The sequence below is a fragment of the Hydra vulgaris genome, chromosome 15, assembly GCF_038396675.1.
Source record: "Hydra vulgaris chromosome 15, alternate assembly HydraT2T_AEP".
Lineage (NCBI taxonomy): Eukaryota > Metazoa > Cnidaria > Hydrozoa > Anthoathecata > Hydridae > Hydra > Hydra vulgaris.
The window spans coordinates 31,872,501-31,900,000 of record NC_088934.1 but is presented as its reverse complement, the minus strand read 5'-3'; the positions used below and the strand labels follow the sequence as shown (position 1 = coordinate 31,900,000).

Below are 27,500 nucleotides of genomic sequence, written 5' to 3'. Positions count from 1 at the left end.
TTATTTAAACCCCGATAACATATTTCTCTAAAAGAAGTTTATCCAAGTAAGAATTTAACAATGAAAAAAAGTAAAAAAATTATACTTTTTTCTTTTATTTTTACACGATTATGTACTTTTTTTAATTTATTTATAAAAACTGTTTTTAACAATAGCATTTAAATACTTGATTCCTTGATCACAATGGCTTTACTGAAGATATATGGGTTAAATAAAGCATTATAAATAACTAACCAACACAGCTATTGTTTTGTTCACCTAATATCCATCCATATTGGCATAAACAAATATAGCTTCCAATGATATTTTTGCAATCACTGTTTGTCCAGTTGCAATATTTACTATAGTCTGCACACTCATCGATATCTTAAAAAATCAAAAAATATCAACCTAAGATACTTGCAAAAGTTTAAATGACTTGCAAAAATTTCATTTTATTTGAAAAGGTTTTGGTTGTCATTGTTATTGTTGATGTCGTTATTTAAGACTATATGCATACAAATAATAAATTTACAGCTCATACAATGTTAAATTAATCTAACCCAATCTAAAATAGTATTTTCAGTGAATAAATTATGTTCCACAGACTGTGACAAGTCACGTTCGTGGAATGTCACCACCCAGACCTTTTGCTAATCCCAAGTAGTTTAATCCTTGATAGAAGTACTTTACTTTTTTTTAATGCATAATAAATAATTCAAGTTACATTAAAATTAGATTTGACATATTATTTTCCTAAAAACATATTTTCAAAGTAACTTTTATATGATTGAAGCTCGTTTCACCAGCTCAAATGTCACGTCTGTAGATATAGTTGTTAACATCAAAAAAAAGCTGTAGGATGAAGCAGTAGTGTCCTCTGTTGCTGTCCTAGCTAAAAGACCAGACATTTTTAATAATGAGTAAAATTGAAGGAAGGTTTGGTGGAGTTGTTTTGTGTTAATAAGCTTTGAAGCTTTAAAAGTTGAAATTGTTAGTGTGAGTGTGTTACATCTGTGGTAAACATTTATAGAGTATGTAAGTTTATTTTTTAATAAGCAATAATTTTAAATACTAGCTATTACCTAGACATGTTTACACCAAGGGAAACAGATTCCTAGCCTCAAAACATAGCACCCCTTTTAGGCTTTTTCCTTTAATCTATCACATCTCTGGATTTCATATCTGTGGAATACAGGAAGCAACAGACATGACACTAGTGGAACGGACGTGACAACAAATAACAATTTTACTTGTATATAGATTTTTTAATGTCTATTTATACTATTTTTAATATTTTAAAACTTTTTTCATTTAGCCAAATCATTATTAGAGAAAAGATTAATGGTTCTAGCCTGATAGACTACAAAGATGAGAAAGATAGAAAAAACTAGAGAATTGAAAAAACTAAGTATGAGAAAGACGAAGGAGAAGATGAAAGCTGAAAACCCAGAAAAGTATGAACAAAAAAAAAAAAGACAGAGAATGAAAAAAAGCAACAAGGAAGAAAATTCATGAACTTTTAGAAAGGGATAAAAGATCAGTAAGAAAAGGTTGGAAGAAAAGGACCAATAGAAGTCGAGAAATGAAAAAGAAAAGACAACAACTAATTGAATATTTGTCAACACCACCTGAAAGTCCAATTGTAAAATTTCCAATCAACAATGAACTAGACTTTAATTTACTTCGTGGTCCCAATCAAGAATCTAGTTCCAAAAGTAGCAGCGGGCTAAAAATTCGAAAAAAAAAGAAAAAAATCCAAAAATTAGAAGACAAAAACAAATTGTTAAAGCAAAGAGATGATAAATACAAACAAAAATTTTTCAGACTGCAGTCTGCAAAAGATAATACTCATCGAAAGGTGGTTAAAAAAACGACTAGTGGTACAAAATGCTCAAAGGATATAAAGAAAAGCTTGCTTTTTAGCAAAGTGTTAAAGACACAAATACAATCAAATTTTTCCGCTGAGAGATGTATTAACAAAAAAAAGGTTTTTGCCAGGGTATTAAGCGGAAAGATAATAAAGAAGTACTGAATTCAAAGAAGTCTTAACAATCTTACTTCTAGATATATCTTACCACGCAATCCATACCATACACATCAACTCTCAAATAAACTGAAACAACGAAAACTTAAGATGGCAGTACAAAACTTTTTAGAAAAAGATATTTCTAGTAGGCTTACTGCTAAGAAAAAAAGAAACAATAAGAAACAAACTGAAAAAACAGAAGACTATTGAATGATACAATGTTAAATTTGTATAATGACTTTAAACAAACAAACGAGTTCAATTCAACATCTTATTGCACATTTTGTAAATTGAGACCCTTTTGGGTAGTTCAACCAGACTTCTGTAAACGAGATACTTGTCTTTGTATTGACCAATGAGAATTTTGCTTTAGTTCATGAAGAGTTGCATACTTTAAAGATGTTGGCATATAAATATTCCACTGACTTGCTAAAAAGTATAACATGTGATGGTGAGTTGAGAGAATTGTGCCTAGAAAGAAAATGTGGAGTATGCTGTTTAAACAAAAAAATAGTTTGTAAAGAATTTGAGAATGAACAAGCAACTTTTTCCCAATGGTTTAAAAAAGACTTGAAGTTTTGGTAAAATGTAAAATGAAGACATGTTTCAAAACTGTAAAAGAAGAGTTAACATTAACTAAAAAACAGCTGTTTTTACATTTTATAAATAACATTTCGGAAAAGTTTATGAGGCATGTATGCAATATAAAACACCAGTACAAAGCTACATCAGAAATAAAAAATAACTTAGGGTCTAGGGATACTTTCATTCATTGTGATTTTTCAGAAAGTTACAATTGCAAATACTCAAGAGAAATTCAATCGCTCCATTTTGGTAGATCAAAAAACCAAGTGTCAATCTATACAGTTGTGGCGTACTCTTTTCTTGTGGCGTACAGTATTTCTGTAAACAAAAAAAAGGCCAAATCTTACTGTACATTTTCAGATAACAGGCAACACGACTTTGTTCGTATCTGTGCCCATTTAAAGCCTGTTATGAATGACTTGAAAGAAAAGCTGCCTATCATTGAAACATTTCATTTTATTACTTCTCAACAGTACCAAAACAAAACCATGTTCTATTTACTAGGTACTTTTTTTCGAAAAGAGTTTGGAGCTAAAACAATGAGATGATATTTCATAGAAATGGGGCACGGAAAAAGTGCTCCTGATGGAATAGGGGGATGTATTAAAAGAACGGCAGACAGAATAATAGGACAAAGGAAAGATACTCCTGATATTAATTGTTTGGTTGAAAAAATAAAATAAAAGTGTCCGCGTATAAATGGTTTTATACTATTAAAAAAACAGATTTCAATCTCTATGAGAAATGTGTACCCAAAAACCTAACAACTTTAAAGGGGACTCTACAAGTTTATGAGGTGATTTAGAGTTCCTCCAAAAAAGAAACGTTGTATATGAGAAGGCTGACATGCACTGAATGTGACAATGGTACAAAATGCAATCACTGTAGTATTGGAGAAGTACTAATCCCTACTGAATCTTTGACAGATCTTCATCCTCGTATCCTTTTGATGTATAAATTTAAATTGGCTCATATTGAATATTGCAAACTTTTGCATTGCTTAAACGTTCTAGGTACTTATCCATCAAGAATGTTTGAACATTAATATTTAGTTTTTCAGCGAGCCTTGTAATTTCATAAAATATTGAAGTAAGTTGTGCATCAAAAACCTTATTTGACTGTTATTCAATTTTGAAATTTTTTTTTTATAAATAATTTTATGCTTTTAATTTTATATTTTTTCATAAATAATTTTATGCTTTTAATTTTATATTTTTTCATAAATAATTTTATGCTTATAATTTTATATTTTTGCTTCTGTTTTAAGAAATTCCTTAACATACTTTTCCAGGTCAACCATCCTTGAAAAGGAAGAAAGCACTTACTGAAGGACTAATATGCAAAGGTTTGGCACAAGAAAACCAAGGCCCAGGTAAATGTAAAAAGAAAAAGACAAGACTAAGTTACCACAGTGTTTACGGCGAGAGTGAGGAGGACTGCTTGTCTGTTAAAATGAATGACTTTGTGATTGTGAAGCTTCAAACTTCCAAAAAAATTGTCAGATACATGATGGGTTAATTCAAGCCTTAGTTGCTGATGGAAATGAGTTTGTCATAAATTTTTTGAGTAGATCTGGCCGGGAATTTTTCACGTTTCCGGGGAAAGATGACATCTCTGTCATCGATAAAGGCGATGTAGTGTTTATATTGTGCCAGCCAAACCTCAACAACAGGGGAAAATACAGTTCTCCACAAGATTTACCATTCAAAATATTTGCTAATTTACGTACTAATAACACTTAAAAATTTTAAAAACTTGTACCATATACTAATTTATGTTAGCTAATAAAAACTATTGATTACAGATGATTATTATTTTTGAAAGTTACTTGAACAACACTTATAGCTGTTACAGCATAAGTGATATTACTCTTAACGTCACGTCTGTGGTAAAGTTGTGGATTACGCTATAAGTTTTTAATTTTTTTTTTTAGTTAACTGACATTTAACGAGTTGTGTGGATATTTTCAAATGATTAATTATACTCAAAGCTTTAACCACAAAAAAATCGGTTTAAAAAATTTAATATTTAATTTTTATAAAATTAACTATTAAAAGTGTTACTTTTCAGGAGAATGACCAATTTATATATATATATATATATATATATATATATATATATATATATATATATATATATATATATATATATATATATATATATATATATATATATATGCATATATATGCATGTATGGATGTATGGAATTAAAAAAAAAAAAAAAAATTACGTTAATTATGCTACAAATTCGTAAAACATTGCTGTTATGTTACGAATTAACTAGAAAAATTCCAATCTTTTCAAAATATTTTCAATCAAATTTTAAGCCATCCTTTAATGTGAAAATCGAAAAGCGTTTTCTTTTACACTCCATTTATCATGTTTAATATTCATTTGCTTTTTTGAGAATATTTGAATCATTATTATTAAATTTAAATTTGAATTATTAAATTTGAATACTGAAGTTAATGCTGCCGTTACTCATTCGCGACTGTTTGACACGGAAATCAAGACAGCCATTACATCCTAGTTTATGGCAAGATAGAGTCGCAGCACCTTTTGTATCAGAAAATTAGACCAAAAATGCATGCAAATATCTAATTTATGTAAACTTCAAATTATGTTATTTTTAAATATGTATCAAGTCTTACAAATTTACTTTTTAAAGTTGAACTGCGGAAACAATTTCTTATATTTGATTTATATCATTTATTTGTCTTTTATTAAGTCTTTTGTTTATAAAATAGTTTTAAAACTTTCATTGGACTCAAAACTTTAATGGTCAAAGTGCTTAGGTCGCAGCATTTTAAAGTGAAATGCTGTGGTTTGAATTCTTGCTCCTCAACATTTATTATTACTATTTTATTTTTGAACTTTATTTCACTTTCTTAAAATAAAAAATGAAACATTTTGGAAGTTCCATGAATATTTAACTTTTTCAAAGTTTTACTTTTGTTTAAAAGTTTAATTGCTGCAAAATCACCTTAATTTTGATTTAAAGCTTTCACACGTCCCGAGAATCATGAGAAACTGTCACGGAAGAAAATCCTTTGGAGGGAATGATCTTCACACATTACTGTTCTCAAAAATGCAAAAAATGAAATCTTTTAAGGCCGTCCGAGAAAAAAAAATCAGTTTGAATTTTTTTATTTATTCCTTAAAGTCATGAAACGACAACTCTGACTCTTTTTGCATTTTTACAGCATATCTAAACAAATTCTACTCAAGCACTCTTTAGATATGGATATTGAGATGAATGTGTACAGAATAATCTTTAAAAAGGATTCCTAAATCAAGTCAAACAGATTATAAACTCTTGATGACTTAAAACACTCTTGCTGTTAATGTCAACCATGCATGTTTTGAGCCACTTTGCTTACTCTGGATGGTTGTTGGGTCTTTTTTATCTTTCCCAATGTTTGAAGCTGTGATGTAGTGCCTCAGTGGCTTGCTCACTGTATTTGCCAAGTGATTCTTTTTTCAACAGAATAAAATCTTCTGCATGGATGAACACTGCGTGTACTTTTGGGTCGACACTGACCCCTTGGAGAGAAAGCTATGATGCTCTGAAGGCCTGAATATTTGAAGCGAGGTGAGGATCAAGGGTGCTGCTAGAGTAAGAGGACACTACAGCATCAAACTTTTGAAGAGTGTCAAATTTAGTAAATAAATACAGAAACAAAACACTATAGAATGTACTTCTGAAGAGATTGGCATAAGGTAAGTTGTAAAACTTAAAAAGTACCTGCTCAGCCAGTTGCCTCAGCACATCTACATTCCTCAGAAGCTTACGACTTTCATTGCCAGCAAACTGGCCACCATGGAAAGGCTGGCTCTTGATGTGCAGTGATCTTGGCCGATCATCAGCTTTTGGCCAAGCCTCTTTCAAGGCCTGGTAGAGGTGATTGACCACACCAAGGAGGAGGTGGAGCTCCATGGGTGCTATGAAGGTGAGGACCAAAGAGCTGTCTGGTTTGTCGAAGAGTGGCAAGTGAATGACATTCTTGAACAGCCGTGCTTGTTTTGGATTATGCCCATGTGCTTGAAACACAAGAACAATTCTATTTTTCCAATTTTTCTATTAATTGACATTAATGAAAGAATAAAGGTTAGATCTGGTATCAAGAAACAGTTATTGTTGTTTGAATTGGTAACTGAAATAGTCAAAAATTAAGACTGTAATAAATTTTCCACGTAAAGAAGGAATGTTATTTTTACCTGAAAAGCATCTAAGCACTGTCGCAGTGACCCAAACGTCCAAAGGTGCCCTTTTTGAGAGAGTTTTTTTGCTTCAACATCACACCAAGTGCATGGATGTGGACAGGAATGGGACTGAATGCCACATACAATGTTGGCCACTTTTAAGTCACAGGAGAGGAAAAAGTCATCTCCATCAGGATGGATTAAGTCAAGGATCTTCTGAATGTTGGTGTAGTTTTCAGGAACATCTTCAGCAATGGCAACCAGAAGCTGGCGCTTGACGCTTGTGTCTTTTGCCATTTGTGAAGCCAGAGTTTTTTTTCGTGGGGGAGATTGTGAGTCTTCAAGGTGTTCAGCTTCTTGAATTCCGAGGCTGATTTTGAGGAAGTCTCCTCCACCATCAATGCCAAGCTTCACCACATGTTCTGAATAAATTTTCCTTTGAAGCAGCTGCTGATCAAGAAGGTCTGCTAGTTTAATGCAGTGAACAACAATCTGACTTCTTTTTTCTATTTTTTCAGTGGTGATCTCAGAGGATGCTTTTCAAGGGACTTCATCCGCCCTATTTTACCGATAAGACACTCACATGCTTGCTCTCTTGTAACTGGTCTCATCCTGATAGAGGAGAAGTCAAAGACAGAAGAAATAGCGACAGACTCTCCCCTTGCTTTTTTCCCTAATGCAAGCCTACATGTGTCACAAATGCCTCTAGACACTCTTGAGTCACTGAAGTCTATAGGAGTTGGATGGGTTTCTAGCACAACTTTTATCAAGTGGCCTGTCACCTCTCTGACACACTTTCTCATGCAGAGAAAACAAACTGTTTTCTTGTACTCATCATGGGACTTGACTGAATTAGGAATGATCGCAAAGAAGACCTAAAGAAAATCACTACTTTTATTCATATGATTAAGGCTGTCATTGGTAACTAGCAAAAGTTGACATTGAAAATGTATTTAAAAATTAAAATGAAAATGAGTTATTGGTCAAGAAACACCTTACCATCATATATTTTTATGGAAAATTTACCTTTAAAATGGGATCCGAAGCAGATAAATTCTGATGCACAGATTTGTAGGTATTGCACACTTTATTTTGTCAGTTCACTTTGCCGGAAATCAGAAAAAAAATTTTGATTACAAAATATAGCCCAAAGCAAATATTTAAAGATTGGTCCTTTAGACATATTGGGAAGAACTAACAAATCCTGTCTAATAAAAAATTACATATCAGGAAATAAGCAACCATCTATGTCTGCATATATTTAAATGAAGTATTTACAAATTTACAATGTTATCTCCTGATAATAATAACTCCAAAACCTTAATAGGAAAGTCTTTCTTTTTCGAAATGCAGGTTCGCCTCAAAGATGCTATGACAGGATCAGATGTGCATAGAAATCTTTTCAAAATGTCCTCATTTGCCTTACACCTTTAAGCTTTTCGAGCATGTCGTTCACGAAACCGTTTGAAAAATTTGTTTGTTGCCTCCTATGCTTCTTCACTCATCATTCCAATTGGCAGTGAGATTCTATTAATGATGGCTGGGCCGTGGATCAGCAGTTTGTGGAGGCTTTGTGACTTGTAGTACTATGGGTACAGTTTCACAAACAACTTTTCAGTTTCTGTACACATCATTGTAAACTTTTCAGTATTTATTTCATAGCCACTTGATATACTTGACAAAATAATGTGCAATTTTAAAATTAGTTTCTTATTGACACCTGTTATATTTGCAAAAGAAATAGCATCAGTAAATGCTCGTTGACAAGTGTTTCCATCATTAGATGTACCAGATCCTCCAGACTTTGGTTGATCAACAACAAGGCCCATCTATTGAAGAAAAGCTTGTTGGATTTGAGACTTTGTTTTAGCAACTTGTGCTTTGTCTTCTGCTGTTCTTGCTTGCCACTTTTCAATCGGCAACTTGTAACCAATATGCAGAAAACATTCAAAACATCGAATCCAGCAATGCAGTATAGATAAACCATACTGCAAACCTTTTGCCTGGTAATTTCTTACTATGCTGGCATCAATGTTGTTTATTTTTTATTGGTGAGCATCCACAGATAGAGCAACACTGACTTGAGTTAGTGGCCTCAGATAAAGCTTTGTGTACTTTTCCATCAATCATTGTTATTTCAATCACATGCTTTACTTGAAGTACTTTTCGATTGTTTAATATAATTTTGTACAATTTAAGTTTCTTATTTCTTCTTTTAGTTGAGCTTCTTCAGAGATTATAATATCTTTAGACTCTTTTTCAAACTGAAAACGCAAAGGGCGACAATACAGAGTTGATGATGGTTTTAGGTTTCGCCACAAAGTTGTCTTTTTTCCACCAGCAAATGAGCTCAATTCAAGTGGTACTATGCAAGTTAAATCAATGACTCTTCTATTTGTATATTACAGATATCATCTTTAGACACTGTTTGCTTTTAGACACTTTGTTCTGTTGAGCCATCAAATCATGCCATGCGTCTTAAAGTAGCAAATATGGTTGTATCACCAGCACTTGTTTCAATAACTTCATTCTGTACTTGACATAGTCTTTGTGCAATGTGGTCGACCAAGCTCTGCATTGAGATTTTAGCAAAAAAACATCTATCGCTATTTCATTTGGATAGCAAGAAAATTTTTCTGCCTTTATTATGTGATATGAAGGATAAAGTTCACAGTTTTTTTTTTCTCAAAGCAGCATTTCGATGTAGTTGATACCATCTTTGGTCATATTTGTATCTAAAAGTAAAGCTAGAGCCTCATTGCCAGAGAATTGTTGAGATATTTTGTTACTATTGTCAAAAATTCTCTTTACTGCATCAAGTTTATTTTCTTTTAAGAGAAACTTTTTCTGCAAAAAGTAGTTCATTCAATGAATGCCCATGTTGTAGAGAGTTGGTACGCCTGTACTTTGTTCGAAGAGAACAGTCATCAAAGTTCTCAATTGAAGGCCTGCCACGTGTATCCTTTTTCACAGGAATATCAGTAAAAACATCAATCTCTGTCTGTAGCTCTTTATGCTTTTTTTCGAAACAAATACGGTTACCTTTTAAGTCCTTCCATCTCTTTCTTATATAAATTAGCAATGTTTCTAGCTAGAGTTAGGGTTTGCCGCAAATAATTTTAATTAAAAAATAGCTGACAGTTTCTGTGTAGCAACACATATATTTTATTAATTTTTATTTTAAAACTTACAAATCTGGCAAAAAAAACTAACTTCAACGGGCCATATAAAATTTAATATAAAAGCTAGTGACTAAAAAATATTAAACCTACGTTGAACAAAAAATTTTTTTTTAATTTTGACACACCTTGACCCACTTAGCAGCTGTAGAAATTACAGAATTTTTTTATTTAGTGCAATCTTGGGAAAGGAAAACCGGTTTCTGGTTTACGGAAACCTTTAAATATTTGGAAATCGAAAACCGAAAAGGTTAGTTTCAAAACCGGTTTTTGGATATATATCTTTTGTATAAAAATTTCGAACAAAAATTTGTACAAAATATCGTACAAAATTTACTTGGTTATTTGGCAATTCTAAAATACTTTTTTGATGTGCATTTGCTCGGGAAAATAAATTAAAACATTCAATTTGCTTCCACTTAAACTTTAATCGTAAGTTACTGCAATTTGTTATGTAAAAAAGTGAAACAAATTTTCACAAAAAGGAAAATGTTGTTTTCTGAAGTCCACAAAGATAACACACTAGTTTGGAAGTACTTTTTGCACTCAAAAGAACTTGAATAGGTCAAGTGCAAGCTCTGCGACCAAGAAATTAAGTGCAAAGGAAAAACCACTAGCTCGATGAGGAACCTGAGGACAAAGCACAACATCACGTTTACTTCTGTTAGTACTCCTAAGAGGAAACCCTAATTCATCAAACCTACTGATTCATTTTTTAAGACAAAGGATCCTGTTTATGTTGTTTTGGCTGAGCTTATTTTATGTGATGGGCTGCCCTTTCGTATCTTTTCAACTAGTCAGTGTTTGAGAACAGCACTAGAGACACAAGGATTTAAAATGCCTAAAGATGCTAAATCAATTAAGGCTCTGCTAATGAAACATTATGAAGTTATCAAAAAAATATATCAGCACCAATTTGCAGAAAAGAAGCTTGTTGGTCACAACTTTAGCTTAATCCTTAATGAGTATACTTCATCCAGAAACAGAAGATATATGAACATAAATGTTTATATGGAAGGTGATTATTGGAACCTTGGAATGATCTGGTTACATGCGTCTATGCCTGCAGAGAAATATTGTGTAATTGTTGACGAGAAACCGAAAGAATTTGGACTACGTTTTGCCTGCGATATTGTTGAAGTAACCACAGAGCTGCTGTAACGAAAAAGTTTTGTTAATTCAAATTTTACCAGACCATCAGCTCTGCTTCGCACATGGAATCCACTTGGCTGTCTGTGATGCTCTATATATGCAATCTAGGAAATAAGGTAATTGCACACCTGAGCAAGTCACTATACTAGAAGAGGACCGAGAAGATGATGACAGCGATTAGGAAGGAGGATTAGAAGTTTCAGCAGAAACATGCGCATCAGCTCTTCCAGTGATTTGGGAGGATGTCACAGAACTCATCAACAAGCTTAGAAAATGTGTCAGGATGTTTTGAAAGGCTCCAGTTAAAAATGACTGATTCTGCAAAAGCATGTCCAGTCTGGAAGTTTGGAAAGGAGCTACAGCTAATTTTAAACACTAAGACATGTTGGAACAGGTTTTTGTTGATTTTGACAAACACGTTTCTTACTATTGTGAATTATCAATTGACTAATTGCTAAAGTTATTTGTTTTAAACCTTGACTATATTCATTACTTCTATTACCGCGTAAAACTGCGTCAACAAATGACTTTAAAATGCGTTTTGGTAACCTTGTAAAAAATAACCATTGAAGTCAAAACTTCAATTGCGAGAAAACTTCAATTCGGAATTTTGTATGTGCATAAAAGAATTTTGAAACAAAACAAAGTAAAAATATCATGCAAACCACCTTGGTTGTAGGCCCCATGAGAAACCATAATAAAAAGTTTTCCTCAAAAGAGTTAATTTTGGGGGAAAAAATAAAAAAAATTGGTTTTAATAAAAAAAGAAACGAGAAAAAAGCATAAAACAAAGGGTAAAGTAAGACTAAAAAACGTTGAGGAAGATGAAAATCTTCAATACCTTCCTGGAACCAGACAAATACGTATAAGGTGCAGCTATCAGCAAGTAGACAAAGTAATTTAGCTTAAAGACTGTAACGTAAAAAATCAAGAAATGGTATAGAAGAAGTAAATATTCCACTGATATGGTGAGTCTAAGCAAAAGTACAAGTTTAAAAATTTAGAGAAATCATAGATTAGTCCTAAACACTTATAGACAAATCAGTGGTACTAGAGCCAACAAACTCAGTGTGAAAGTCATCAATAACAACAGTAGCTGAGTGATAAAGATGAAAAGATTAAATCAATTTGATCATAAAAACCTTCAAAAAGAGTGCAGCTTTGAAAATTAGATGGTGGTGATAATATATAATCTAACGTTTAATATTTTATTATTAAAATATTAGTTATTAATTAAAGAACTTGACTCAATCACAAATAGTTTATCGCAACCCAAGCAATGTAGTTGCCTCATAACCCTAAAACAACCTAAGGCTGTAACAATGCTGTAACATCAATAGCTTAAACAGAAAAATTCCCTTGAAAAATCTGTAATAACACGTGTTTGTCCTGACGAAGACGTTAAACAAAAACATCTTTATTTTATGAGCAGTTTTACTCGTGTTTTACAGGTGTTGTATATGATGTTTTGAAGTCAGACTTAAATGTCGCATGCTTCTATCTCCAGTTTAATATTCGTTACGGATATTTAGTATAATATTATACTACGTTTCAGTAACGGTAACACCATTAACATTTTACTGGTGTTTTTCTAAATAGTAATTGTTATTATTACAAATTAGAAACCCTGTTTATGATACGTATTATTCTATTTGTTTTGAACACACAACATATGATGATCATGCATAACTTTTTACTGAGTTGTGTCTGTTGGTAATATTGGTGCGCAATATGCGACTTTTAATATTCTAATACTTTAAAGCTGTAAATGAAATTAGCCCTTCTAAGAGCAACCACAGAGTTACGGAAACCTCACTACCAGGAAGCTTGTGAACCATTAAATTGAGTTTTAGAACAGTACTCTTATTAGGAGATCACAGGAGAAGTTATAAAACCTCTATCAACAAAGCACAAGCAAGAACTTAGTTGTAGAATCAAGAAGATCCATTATTCATCATCCTAGGAGGGAAACAATTGTTAAACTATTAAATCAACGAGCTATTTGTTTCCAAAGAAAGGCATTTTTATGACTTTTGACACAACGAAAATAAATTCATCTTCTGCTTTTTGAATCAATTCTTACTCTGTGCATAATTGTTTTGAAAGCAACCTACTTTATTTTATACTCTTATTTTAGATGATTTTAACTTTATAAACCAATATTAAGACATTTTTTGACATATTTGTGCAAAAAATTTTAAAAATGATTTTTAAATAAAAATGATTTAAATTCTTAACTTGAAGCATATAACAAATAACCTTAGAACTGGAAAAAAAAACCATCTGCAAATACATCCGGTAACCACATTGTAAAACAATTTTTTTTTAAATTCGCATTTTTTTTCTACAATAAATATAAAGTTTATTAAAAAAAAACAAAATTAAAAAATTAAAAGCTGCCCATTTTTAATCTAATGACATCCTCAGAAAACAGAAATTACGCCTCCTTTTTTGGTAAGGATTAAGACGTAACCATTCTATTTAAACTTTAAATAAAGGGTTGAGGTTTTAACATTCTACTAGAATGTTAAAACCTCAACCCTTACACCGTATAAAACTAGTACAGAATCCGATAATACCGACCTAGGTGACGCAAAATGGCTACTTAAATGGAATGATAGCATACACATTAAAATATTCTGTGATACAAATTTAAAAATCTTTCACTTTGTCTCCGTAAAGTAACTTATTTTGAAGTTTTAAATCACATGAAACTTTGATTTTATTGGGCAAAAATAAAAACACGTGTAGAATGGGAGCCGCAACATATAATTTAATAAAACTTTATGCAAACATAGCACCTGGCCGCACCAAACTCTGAAAAATTTTCAGTCAGATTAGTTCACTAGTTAAGGATTTATATTAGTTTTAGTTTTGGATTTTGTTTGTTTTTTTCTACTTAGACCTCAAAACGTCACCAATTACTGTGATTTCTTTCATTTGTAAGTCACCGTAGGTGACAAAATCACTCAAGTATTGACCTGCTTATAAAAACATTTTATAAAAGTTTGGCTTTATCTCTTAATGGTTAATGTTTGGTTTATAGTTCTGACTATTTTTTTTTAATCCGTTGTTTGATAGTCCAGTATTTTATTGTAGATTTCAAGAGTAGTCAATTTTAGAGTGCTAGATAGTGACTGGGCACTACTTTGACCTTAAACCAAAACATTCATTTTTTATCTTTATATTTTGAATTATTTTAAAAAAGGTTGTTTAAAACATTCAAATTATTCGTTTTTAAAGTGATTAGAAACTTGTTAAAAATATACTTTTCGAATCCTATCTTGTTTCTTTATTTTAAGATTTTCTTTGAATAGGTAAAAATTATTTAACTATAAATATTTTCCGTAGATAATTATAAGAGGAGGCCTGCCAGATGTTTTATTAAGCCAAATAATTCCTTTAGGGGATAAATCTTTGTTAGACATAACTTGAGGTGCAATTTGTTTGCAGCTCTGGAATTTTTTGCTAATATAGTTTGAAGGTTTTCCCAGAGTTTTATTTGAAAGCAATGGGGGAGGGGGACAAACATTTTGCTATTTGTTCTTCAAGAGGAGGTTTTTCTTATTACTTTGAACAATCAATTTGTCAGATTAATCAATAACACATGGCGCTTCTTGTTTAAGGTCTTACTTTTATTAAACTAAAATTTATCAAAGGAGGGAGTATAAGTTCTTTCCTCTCTTGTTTCCTCCGCAAAATTGTTCTATAAAATTTGCACTTGTGGCACCCGAGAATTACTGATAATAATTTTTGGTTGGTACATTTAATCTGCTTGGAAAGCAGTAAGCTGTCCTACATTTTTTTTAACAGGGCAATTGATAAATAAAAAACTTAGAAAATAAGATTTCATTTTTCATATTGAACCTTTGCTTAAATTAGCATATAACAATTCATAAAATCCAATTTTACTAAATCGAACTAATCCTTTTACAAAACTTAATCTGAATTAATATTGGATAACAATTCATTAACATACCTACAAATATAATTGGTTATAAACAACTAATATCAAAGATATAATTACTTAAATTATAATAAAATAATTATTTACATTAATGACTCTTAGATGAGATTATACTTGATTACAGATTCCTACAAAAGATTTTCACTGCTCTTCAAAGTACTATCATCCTTTTTATGAGATTTCCTTCGGAATAACCTCCTTAACCTTTTATTCGTTAATTATTTTAGTTATCTTATGAAAACTAATGAAAACTATATATTTTTTTACGTAAGTATCTTTATAAACATTTTTCAACTATTTTTTTAACATTTTAATGCAATTTGATAGTAGTTTTTACCTTAGAAAATGCTAATACTACGCATTGCTTAAGCCAAGTCAAACCACGCTTTGTATAGTAAATTAATATTTTGGTCTCTAAAATAAAAATGGTAGTTTTAGTAAAAAACAATTGTAAAAAAATTCTTGGTATTACTTAGTAGAACACACAAGTAACCTATTTTTTTTTAAAAGGTGATCGAATATCACAGTAACATTTTGAATTAACATTTTTAATCCTTAACAACAAACCAATTTGGCTGAAATTGGAAATTGTATTCAGAGTTAGGCGCGGCCAAACTCTGAATACAATTTCCAATTAATGTGTACGCAGTTTTCATTAATTTCCAATTAATGTGTACGCTATCATCCTATATAAGTGACTTTCTTGGGTCAGCTAGGTTAACATTTTCAGAATCCATGCTACCCGTATTATGGTGCTCTGTGATTTAAACTTTTTTCAGCACCTAAAAAGCTCAAAAATAGTTTGGTAATTTTATAAGACGTTTGCTTCATTATTTCTAGGAGACTTACAAATAAAATTTGTTGTTCTAGGAGTTTCCTGGTAGTAGTCCAAAATAATACAAAAAAGCCAAAACGAAAGCTACATAAATATATGCATTTTAAGTAAAAAGTTGTTGTTAATAAAATATTTTTCATTTAAAAAACCTGCTTTGGGAATTAAAATGTTCTATAAATATAAACAATTAAGAATAAAAGATATGCCGGGTACACTGCAGTTTTTTGTGTTGTGTTAGGTACCTGCCAATTTTTGAAGCTACTTTTTATTTTTCAGAGGTAACTTTTTTCCCCTAAAAGAGCTAGATAAATTTCTTAAATGATCAGAAATGTTTGCTAATAATGGTTATTTTTAACATTATGTATGCTTGAAGAGTACCCCATATTTTGAAATTACCAGGTACACGGTACACCATAAGGGTTTCCAGATAAACAACGCTTCTTTTTCTGTTTCTGAATTTTCTGGAACTTTCAAAAATTTCCAAAGACGTCCAAAACTACCAGGCACTTCCAATGATTGCAATGTAAACCAGCACTTATAAAACTCACCATGTACCCGGCACATCATAACAAATAATTTAAATAAAAACAATAAAAAAAAAACTCATTTTATCTAAAACAACTTTTATTTAAACTTTTAGTTACTAATTTGTTCCAATTTCCTGTTTGGGTCAATTATTTCTTAAGCCTTATTAAATACCTTATAAGTTTTAAAACTTTATCATATTGATTTTTCACAAGTTTCACAGATTTTTCATCAAGCAACCATTTTAAACCAATTCTTGCAGTAGAATTAGTTAATTATTATTACATACTATTAGTATATTTTGTATATGGATTTTAAACAATACACTGATTTAATGGATAATACAGTGCATTATATCAAATTTCAAAAAAGACTTCTTAAGGAGGCGTGTCAACAAACAAGGTAAAACCTATCCTACCTACTTTGACTCTATGGTCATTGTAACATAAATATCTAATATCGAAGTTTATAGGATTCTTTCTTTTTTCTCTTTTTTTCTTTAAAATATTCCTATAAATGTTTCCTAGAAAGGGCAAATTTAAATTGGAGTTTGAACCACGGATCCTTTGTTTCTGAGGCAAGTGCACAGTCACTACGCCACCACTGCTCAAAGATGCAGATGCAGTTAAGCACCCAATAAACTCTCGTTTAAAAAAAAAATAACTTTGATTTTAAACTTGAACTGAAAGGTCTACTTGAACATTACTAAAATCTTAGTTCATAGTTTTATCAAATGAAACAGTGTCATATCGTGCACAAGATGTATATGTGATGTGCACTAGTGCATTAGCGTAATAAGTAATTCATTTTGAAAAAAGAGATAAATTGACATTCATATATTGCTTTTTTTTAAAAGTGACATTAATAAATTTTTTACTTTTAAACAACTTAGCAATGTCACTATTTGGTTACGTTTAGCTAAATACTTTTTTAAAACTAACAAAGTTAATACACAATATAAACCACCAAAAAAGTTTTAGCTTAGAGCTATATGTGCTTATCAGTAACATATCTTTTCCTTTTGGTATACTGTTTCATATATGCAATACAACACATGCTAAAAAACATGAGCAGATTTAAGAGCAGGTCTTATAAATGATTTGATATTGCGGCTAAAAGAAAGACCTCTCTGTATAATGTTTTATGAATTTTCATTTGTGAGGTTCTAGCAGATTAAAAATGATTGCAAATTGCAAATAAAATTTTTTCTTAACTATATTATAAAGATTAAATTATTCTTCATCAAGCGGCTTTACTCAAAATAGTTTCTAATTTAAATAAAAATGACTTGAATTACAAATACATTCTGTAAGCAAATACCTTGTAACCTCTGAGATTTCATACATTTTATTTTAAATGAAGTATAGTTATACAAAAAACATCAAAACATGTATATGTATATATGTATGAATGAAGTAGGTCTATAAATATATGTATGTATATATATATATATATATATATATATATATATATATATATATATATATATATATATATATATATATATATATATATATATATATATATATATTTATATATATATATATATATATATACATATATATATATAATTATATACCTACTTACATTGTATGTAAGTAGGTATGAATGTATGCATGTTTGTAAGTATGTGTAAATGTATGTATGTGTTTATGTATGTATGTATATATATATATATATATATATATATATATATATATATATATATATATATATATATATATATATATTTATATAAATATATATATACATATATATATATATATATATATATATATATATATATATATTATATATATATATATATATATATATATATATATATATATATATATATCAGCGCCGTACTATCGCAAGTGCAACAAGTGCAATCGCACTGGGCCCCTATTAAATAAATTAGAAAAACTTCTCCAATACCATAAATTACTACGAATTAAAAGAAAAAAAATTTTTTTTTCAGTTTCTGCACAGGGCCCCCAAAAGTTACAGCACGACGCTGATATATATATATATGTTTCATCAGTAGGAAGCTACTTCCTGATGAACCTAATGATGGAAAAACAAAATGTTGAAGACAAAAAAAAATTAGATAAGTGTTTTTACTAATTTATTATTGCTCTGTTCTTTAAAAACATTGAGCACTCTATTTGTAGAATACATTTACATAATTTATATAAATATTTTTAAATATATATATATATTTATATATATATATATATATATATATATATATATATATATATATAATATATATATATATATATATATATATATATATATATATATATATATATGTATGTATGTATATATATATGTATACCACAAAAATGATATAACCTATATAAAAAAAATAGTTTAACAAAAGGTAATAGCCTATAAACAAAAAGTAAATATATAATGTTTAAAAATATATTTGGTTGGGCCAGTAAATTTTGACGCTGTATAACAAAAATTTATATAAAAAACAATTCACCTTGAGCTCTGCTTTTACAAAAAAAACCATTAAGTTTAGTATCACAAGATAGGTCATTCCAACCGTCACTATAAATCTCAACACAGTTTTCGTTAATTTTACCATTTGGTTCATTAGGTCTCCATTTTAAAAACTTTTCAGTTGCGTTATCAATCCATTCAAATTTATCCTCTTTCTGAATATCATTGAGACCTTTGAAAATTGTTTGCATTTTAATAATTTATTTGTTTTAAAAACTGAAAATGTAATTATTTAGCTGAAGTTTAAATAAATTATTCTCTCAAAAAATCATCTAAAGTAAAAAAATTGAATTAAAAAAAGAAGAAATAAGTAGAACTTTCTCAAATCATTATACCGATCCATTGGCGTTTGTTTAAACTTGAAGTTATTTTTAACTGATAAATGATGAAGTCATTTTCTGCTTGATCTTGTATACTTAACAAGTTTCCTTTATAATTCAGACAATTAAGTCGGGCTTCGTACCAGTTTATAGTCGGTGATTCTAATGTCTCATAAAGGTAACAATAACTTTTATATCCTAACCAACCGTTAGTGCAATTAAAGCCATTATAAACTAAAAATAACAGTAATAATAGTTGGGTTTTTTTAATGGAAAAATTTTTCATTAATAGCTGTTACAAAGATTTATATTGTTAAAAGTAATATGTGTTATATGTGCTACCATTTCCGTTACTATTTTTATAAGCTTGAGCTTATACAGCAATAATATAAATATTGTCATCTAAAATCGCAGTTAATTTAGCCCCTAGCTAAATAAACCTTATATAACTATATTAATTATATGTGTATATATACATATATATACATATATATATATATATATATATATGTAAATTATGTTAGTGTATTTTACAAATAGAAAGCTCAATGTTCTTAAAGAACAGAGCAATAATTAATTAGTAAAAAACACTTATCTAACTTTTATCTTCGACTTGGAGTATATATATATATATATATATATATATATATATATATATATATATATATTATATATATATATATATATATATATATATATATATATATATATATTTATATATATACTTAGCCATAGAGTTTTAGCAAACAATTAAGCAAGGAGAAGTTCCTACTGTAGGTAAAGTAGAAAAAATTTTGTCTTTTCAAAAAGGTTTCAACACCGAAAAGATTTGACAACCGAACTGTACAATTGTTAATATATCAACCCTACCTTTGTAACGTGCATACTAATGGAAAATATAGTTTAACAATCTATCCTAGCACACCTAGTTGACAGCAACTTTATCACACAAGAATAGCTTGAGTTTGTTCCCCACAAGTCATGCCTTACAAATCACATTGAAAATATAGTCTATTTAATAAAAGCATTAGCTAATCAAGTGTCTGTAGACTTGCTCTCTCTTAAATTAGCCAATACCTTTGACTAGATTTACCGTATGAATCTAATCTTGTAACAAAATTAAATTTTGACTTGGTGAAGAACAGAATGGTTGTACTGTTATTCAAAATATGATTAGTGCTATAACTGAGCATACAAGAATATGTCATATGAGGCTTAGCATCTTTAAATTAAAGGTCTTAATATCGGTTGCCTGACTAAAAATCACATCTATAAAATGCTCGAGTTTGATAAAGTGATTTGACCTATTTTGGAATCAACCTCATCTGAACTTAAATTAGGAATCAGAGTAAGCAAAAATCTACAACAAAACGTCCAGCTGTGTGCTGTTATGTCTAAGGCCAACAAGATGCTTGCTTTGTTTATTAGGACATTCGTTTTGCGCAATGTAGCATTTTTGAAAAAAGTATACATGATGTAAGTGGTTCCTCATCTTGAGTTCTCTTCCTTAATTTAAAACCCATATACAAATAAAGGTACAGTACAATTAAACGTAGCTTAAAGAGAGTCCAGAGATGCGCCACTAATGCATTTTAAATCCGCTCACAGCAAGAAATCATTCAAAAAACTTAGTATAGCTTTTCGCAGTCAAATCTGGTAAAGAAACTTTTAACTTGCATCCCACTTCAATCTGTTCTGCACCTCGCCATGTCAATAATAATCAACTGATCAAAGAAATAATTTATTCCAATAATAATAAAAGTAACTTCTTCACAAATCGAGTAGTAGACTGCTAGAATTTTCTACTAGAGAGATTGTAAATGCTAAATGGCTAAACGCCTTTAAGTACCAATAGGACTTTTTCTAAAAATATTGACACAGTTCAGCTTAGGCGCCTAATGCAACACGAGTTACATTGCGGTTACCTAACTAGCTCATCAACTATATATTGTCGCAAAACAAAATCCTTAGCCCGTTTTTGCTGTTCTGAGGAAAAGGCATTTAACCCGACACCGCATACATTTTTTCTTAATGGTTTAAAAAAAAGATTTTTATTAGATATTATCAAAAACTAAGTCGATAACTCGAAAAATTTAGAATATTCATGAATTTTTTCTTATAGGGGGTCGTTTAGGCTTTGTTTCTTTTAAGCAACAATATGCAATCGAGTTTTAAAAAAGGCGAGATTTAAGATTATAATTATGCCTAGAAACCTTGTAAATACTCAACAACAAAGTCAAATTTAGTAGCTTCCAACTTCTGTTTATTTTTTTTACTAAAATAGTAACATACAGTTATTGATTTTCTATGACATAAAAAAGACCTATACTTGCCTATTTTTCAAAATATTCCAAAAAAAATTTTGAAAAAAGGGATTTGGTACAGATTTCCATAAAAAATCAAATACAAAACAAACAAGTTTGTTATTTTCTGTGTTAATAAAATTTAACAAAACATATTAAACATTTTTTAAAAATAAAATTCACCAGTTTCAACCAGTGTGAAAATATTTGAAGCAGTTTGATTTTGCATTAAAGCACAAGTTCACTTTGCATCTTTCACAGTAAACTCTTGTGATGTGCTGACATTCAGGATTCTTGCACCTTCCCTTTTTTACGTCATCCATGAATACAGGCCAATGATGATATCCATCTAAACGAATAGCTTTTATTGGTAGTGGGGCTGTAGGACCACGCTTTTTTTTCTCCATAAATTCTTTTTCAATATTTGAAGAATTGGGTCTTCCTCTTTTGTTAGTTGTTGCCTTACCTTTTCTAATTAAACAATCAGCAATATTCATTTTGAACTCTCTGAGTTTCAATGTGTTGCCTTCATTTTGATGACGATATAAGATCCATGATTGAACCACAACCATGTCAAAAAAGTGAAAAAGCAGTTTGTGGTACCATTTTTTAGACCGTATACTAATTCTGTGAAGACTAAGAAATCCATCTAATAGGTCTACTCCACCCATAAACATGTTATATGTTGTTACAATGGATGGACAAACAACATTTACTCTTTTGTTTGCTTTTCGATCAAAACGAGAAACATTAGATACTGGGTTGACACTTTCATACGTTGACAATAGTGTTACACCACGATTATCGAATCATTTGATAGCCCTCAATTCAACACCGTCATAGGTGGTTGTCCATAACTCCACAGAACCTCTGCCATTCTTTCTCATGACTTGATCTGATGTCATTTTTATTTTTGAAAGACGATTTGCTCTTACTGTACCTAGACAACCAATTCCTTGGTCATGAAGTGTCTTGAAAAGATCAACACCTGTGTACCAATTGTCGCAGAATAATTTATATCACTTGTTCCTAGGAATATGCTGAAGTAATGTTAGCACTATATTTCCAGAAGCTTTTAAATTAGGTTGATTTAAGCACATATCAATGGCACCGGTATGAACTTGAAAGTTATAAATCAACTCATCAGTACCAGATAAAACATACAGTTTGTAACCCCATTTCTTAGGTTTCTTAGGATTGTATTGTTTGAGTCCAGATTTCCCTTTGAATGGAACTATTTGTTCATCAATACATAATAATTCTGATGGTTTTAGATTTGAAAATTGTTTTTGTAAATGATCGACAAGGGGATGGATCTTATAAAACCGATCTGTGCAGTTTTTAGGACGGGTCAGATTGTTACTACACTGTAGAAACTTTTTAATTTTTACAAACCTGTTTACTGGCATTGTACCTGCAACTTTTTCAAAATAAAATTCTTTGCTCGAGTACAATATAGTACTTGGCATCTTTACCAGACTCATTGCATACAAAATACCAATAAATTTTTCAAGTTCCTTGCATGACAAGTTCAATGGGGAAGAAGGATTGCATTGTATGGCATACCTATTTGATTCTTCTACAATAAGTTCAAAAATAGATTTATTAAGTAAGTTTTTGTAAAATTCAATTGGCTCCCAGCTCTTCATATCTTCATCATCACTTTGCATTGTCTCAAAGTCTAATGTTATTTTTTCAACTTTGTCTGGATCCTGCTTTTTCCATACTAAGGGGCGTTTTTTCACTACAAGTAAAAAAAAATATACATCTATCATACTTTTAGCGATAAAAATAACAGATTATAACTAAAGTAAATTATGAATCATAAATAATGCAAAAAACATATATATATATATATATATATATAATATCCATTATATATATATATATATATATATATATATATATATATATATATATATATATAATATCCATTATATATATATATATATATATTTATTTATTTATTTATTTATTTATTTATTTATTTACTAGTGTATAAACTGTCTAAGAACATCATTAGTTGTATACAAAATGTTACCTTTATCATGACCTCCATTATTGCAAGGTGCAGATGCTGGGGATATTGTGTTAATAGAATCATCATCATTTGTGTCACTATCACTTGGTTCTTTTAAAATTTCCTCATCATTTTCACTCTCAATAGTACTTGAGAAAAATATTTCTTCATCAGTGTCACTTGAAAGATCACTTTCTTCAGACAGATTAGTTGGTGGAATACGCAATCTGTGTGTAACCCACTGTTGTTGTTTTTTTGAACCATAACGACTTTTGCAATTCATCTAAAAGTCAAAGAAAACATTTTGTGGGCCAATAACAACTACATAGAAAGGGTTTAGAAAATTACTTTATATGTTAAAAAATATCCTAAAATGCATACTGTTGCTTTAAAGCAACACATAGTAAAATAAAGCTAGCAGAACCCATATATGGAAAAAATGGTTTTATTCCTTTTTATTACACTTACTAAAGATTAAAAATATTTAAAATAATTTTATATATATTCTAACCCTTTATATTTGTATAGATATTTAGTTCAAAAAATACCTTTTTCAAAAGTAGCTAACCGCAGATTTCTTCTTGTTTGAGATTGATAATAAAGACATTTCTTAGGAACAAAAAAACAATTGATGTGTTTTAAACCGCGGGTTTATTAGTATATTTTACGGAATAACTAAACATATGCATATTAATTTAAATAAACACTATGAAACTAAGTCAAATTCTGTTTGTTTCTTTAAAAGTGCGGTGTTGGGTTAAAATTCTTTTTGGGTTAGGGTTAGGGTTAGGGTTAGGGTTAGGGAAGATTCTGTTGGGTTAAAATTCATTTCTTAGGAACAAAAAAACAATTGATGCGTTTTAAACCGCGGGTTTATTAGTATATTTTACGGAATAACTAAACATATGCATATTAACAAAAAACAAAAGCTCGATTAAATCTAATTTAAATAGAGTCAATGCTTCCGAAAACATTATGCTCATCATTCTAATATGATTTTTGCCCCCATATCGATAACAGAAGAAATAAAATTGTGTTGCTCCTTCTTTGTTTTCAGATTCAATAAATTTAAATACTCCTGTATTTACTTCATAGCTTGCTTTTTCGCTTTCATTCTAGTTCCACAAATATAATTATGTCTTTAAAGAATTAATTTTTGTAATAGTGAGGTTATAATTTTGCAGACGCCTTGAATAATAAAAAGCTCCAGTTGTACCATATGGTGATAAAAGAACTTGCTCAAAGTCAGTAGCTGCAGTTACAATTAATTGTGATTTTATTGCTTGACTTTTCTTTTCTTCTTTATATGCTCGAGTAAATTTTTTGTCGCTGACATGTTTGTTATACTTTTGACAATCTTTATAACCCTTTTCTATTTTGTTCGTAAAATTTTTACAAGTTTCACACTAATCTTTCTTAGTTTTTTGGAATTTTAAACAAAATTTACGTTTAAAAACTCTCTGATAGCGCTTGAATCCCTCTTCTAGAAAATTTTTCTCATTGCAGAACTTTATGAAGATTCTATGCATTTCCTTAATTGAAAGCTCCTAAGGACGAAACTGCGATTTTTCTGTGTGTCTCACGTAATGGGATTCAACGATTCTAAACGTCTGAATATGAACGATAAAGTTTTGTTATCATTCTCATTAATATTTTTCTTTGATTTTTGTGGCGATCTCTTAAATCTTTTTTGACACTCCCTGTAGCAGTTTTTTTTTTTTTTTGCCATCGCTGTTTTTACTTTCTGCTGTGATAATCCCGCGTTTCAAGAGCAACATTTTCTTTGCATGGAATACTGTATGTAAATGTTCGCTTTCTGTTTCTTTCATTTTCCACATGCTCCCTTTTCCTTCTTCGTTTTGGGTTATTCTCTGTTACCCTTGCCACAATGTATTGGCGTCTTTCATCTTTACTTTTCATTGACCAATTCGAATTAATTTATTCATTACGATTATGTAAATATATACAATGCTTTCGAAACAAATAGGCACAGTAAAATTTTGACATTCTTTTCCAATATGCTTTTTCCATTCTTTGAAAAAAGTAAATTATTTTAAACAAGTAACTGTGTAAGAACTTATTTTTAACATGTTAGTCTTAGAAAAATAGTTTTTCTGTCGTCCAAAATAAAAATTAGGTCTTTAAATAATATGGTTTGAATTTTACGATGTTTTGAAAAAAAAAATACACTCTATTTTTTATTATATGTATAAATATTAACACATTTTTATATATTTATATTGATGAAGGTTTAAAACATTTTACTTTCTTGAAACATCCTTATAATATCTTTTATATAAAAAAAAATTTTTATTGTTTTAAAAGTAATCTAACTTTAGTCAGTATTAAATATTGTTAATAATTTTATGTAATTTTGAAGAAAAAAATCATATAAAATGTCTAAACATACCAAGTCCCTCAACTTTATAGAATAGTAGATTCGATATCAACTCAATCATTGAAACCTTAAACCATAAAGAAAATGTTTGTTTTTAATTAACAATTTCGTTAAGAATATTATTTAAAAAAAAAACACTATATAGTAACTACAACAGTTTAAAACATGTTCAGTAACAACCAGAAATAGAAAAGTTACTACCGAAATTTACTTCTAGTATGCCAAGTACAAAAAACTGATATTTATAATGCAATGTTACGTCAGTTGTATTTGCAGTATAATCATAAAATTAATATAGTCATGAAGCATTTATTACTAAGATGTAAAATAGTTACTCAACAATTAAATGAAAAACAAAGGGTACGATATAATTTTTGCCAAAACCCAAAATGCTAGATTACAGATATAAAGTAGAGATTACAATAGTAAACTGAGAAGGCAATACACAGGAAATTTAAATGACATGATTTTTTCATCTTTAGTGTAGTAAACAGCTGGAATAAACGTAAGCAAGAAATAATTAAACGCAGTCAGTATCAACCAATTCAAAAACAAATTGGATGAACATTTTAAATTCTAACTTTTAATATGCTTGTGTGTTTGTGTGTTACAGATGTTACAGTTACAAACTCTACGTATTTTGGACTCATCACTCTTCAATTGTACAGCACTATTATATTATATTATATATTAGTAGGATATTCTAATACTTGTAAGATTTATTTGGCTGAGTAATTTCTATAATTACTCAGCCGAATAACTCTTACAAGTATTCTGACGTTGCTTTTACTTTTAAAACATTTCTTATTGTAAAAAAGGTAATTTGCTCGATGGTTCATCTACCCTTCATCTTCTAAAACCTTACAGGAATTAACTCTTACTGATCTTTCTTGGAAATCATATATCAAATCCATTCAAAATCCGCATTTGCTAAGGTTGCATCTCTTTATCGTCCACTAAAATTGTAGAGCCTAAAATTTTTTCATTTAATAAATGTTATTTATGCTTTAAATTTTCAAAATAGTGATTTAATTTAATTAAAACTTTTCTAAAAATAAAACTTTTATCACTGAATATTTACTTTTATTTTCATTGTAAAATTATCAAACCATTTAAATTAGTTAAATGTTACAGCGTGGAAAATTGCTGAACGAACATATTGTTTCGTGCATTTTTTGCTGTTTTGTTATCATATAAAATTTTAACTAAATGTTATTTAAATTTAATTCTTTAACTAAATAACAAATTTATAGAAGTTTTTTGTCTGAGTAAAAATACCTTCTTTAAATTAGTTATTTATAACAACTTGTGCCACGTATATAACACAATAAGTTCCAAACTTAACTTAACTTTCTACTTGTTCTGGATTTGCAAGATTCAGATTTAAAAACTAAAGTTCTGCTGCTACAGGTTTCTGGTAACCTGGAGTTTAGAAATATATTTATTGTTAGTTATTGCCAAAGCCATCTCACTTTCAAAATATATTTTTCCTGTCGAATATCCTAAAATATT

At 29.6% G+C, this 27,500-nt stretch overlaps 1 protein-coding gene across 2 annotated transcripts in view; it reads right to left on the bottom strand.

Moving 5' to 3' along the window:
* LOC136091327 (fibrillin-1-like) overlaps positions 1–27,500 on the bottom strand; it is a 110,185-nt gene that overhangs the window by 62,163 nt on the left and 20,522 nt on the right. The window contains exons 2-5 of one of the 2 annotated variants that reach the window (XM_065818754.1): positions 26,001–26,055; positions 19,283–19,501; positions 18,928–19,119; positions 235–366 (exon numbers count right to left, since the gene is read on the bottom strand). In XM_065818754.1, coding sequence (XP_065674826.1) covers positions 235–366; positions 18,928–19,119; positions 19,283–19,501; positions 26,001–26,055 — 598 coding nt within the window. The remainder of the gene's footprint in view (positions 1–234; positions 367–18,927; positions 19,120–19,282; positions 19,502–26,000; positions 26,056–27,500) is intronic. The other variant, XM_065818755.1, reaches the window with a different exon arrangement.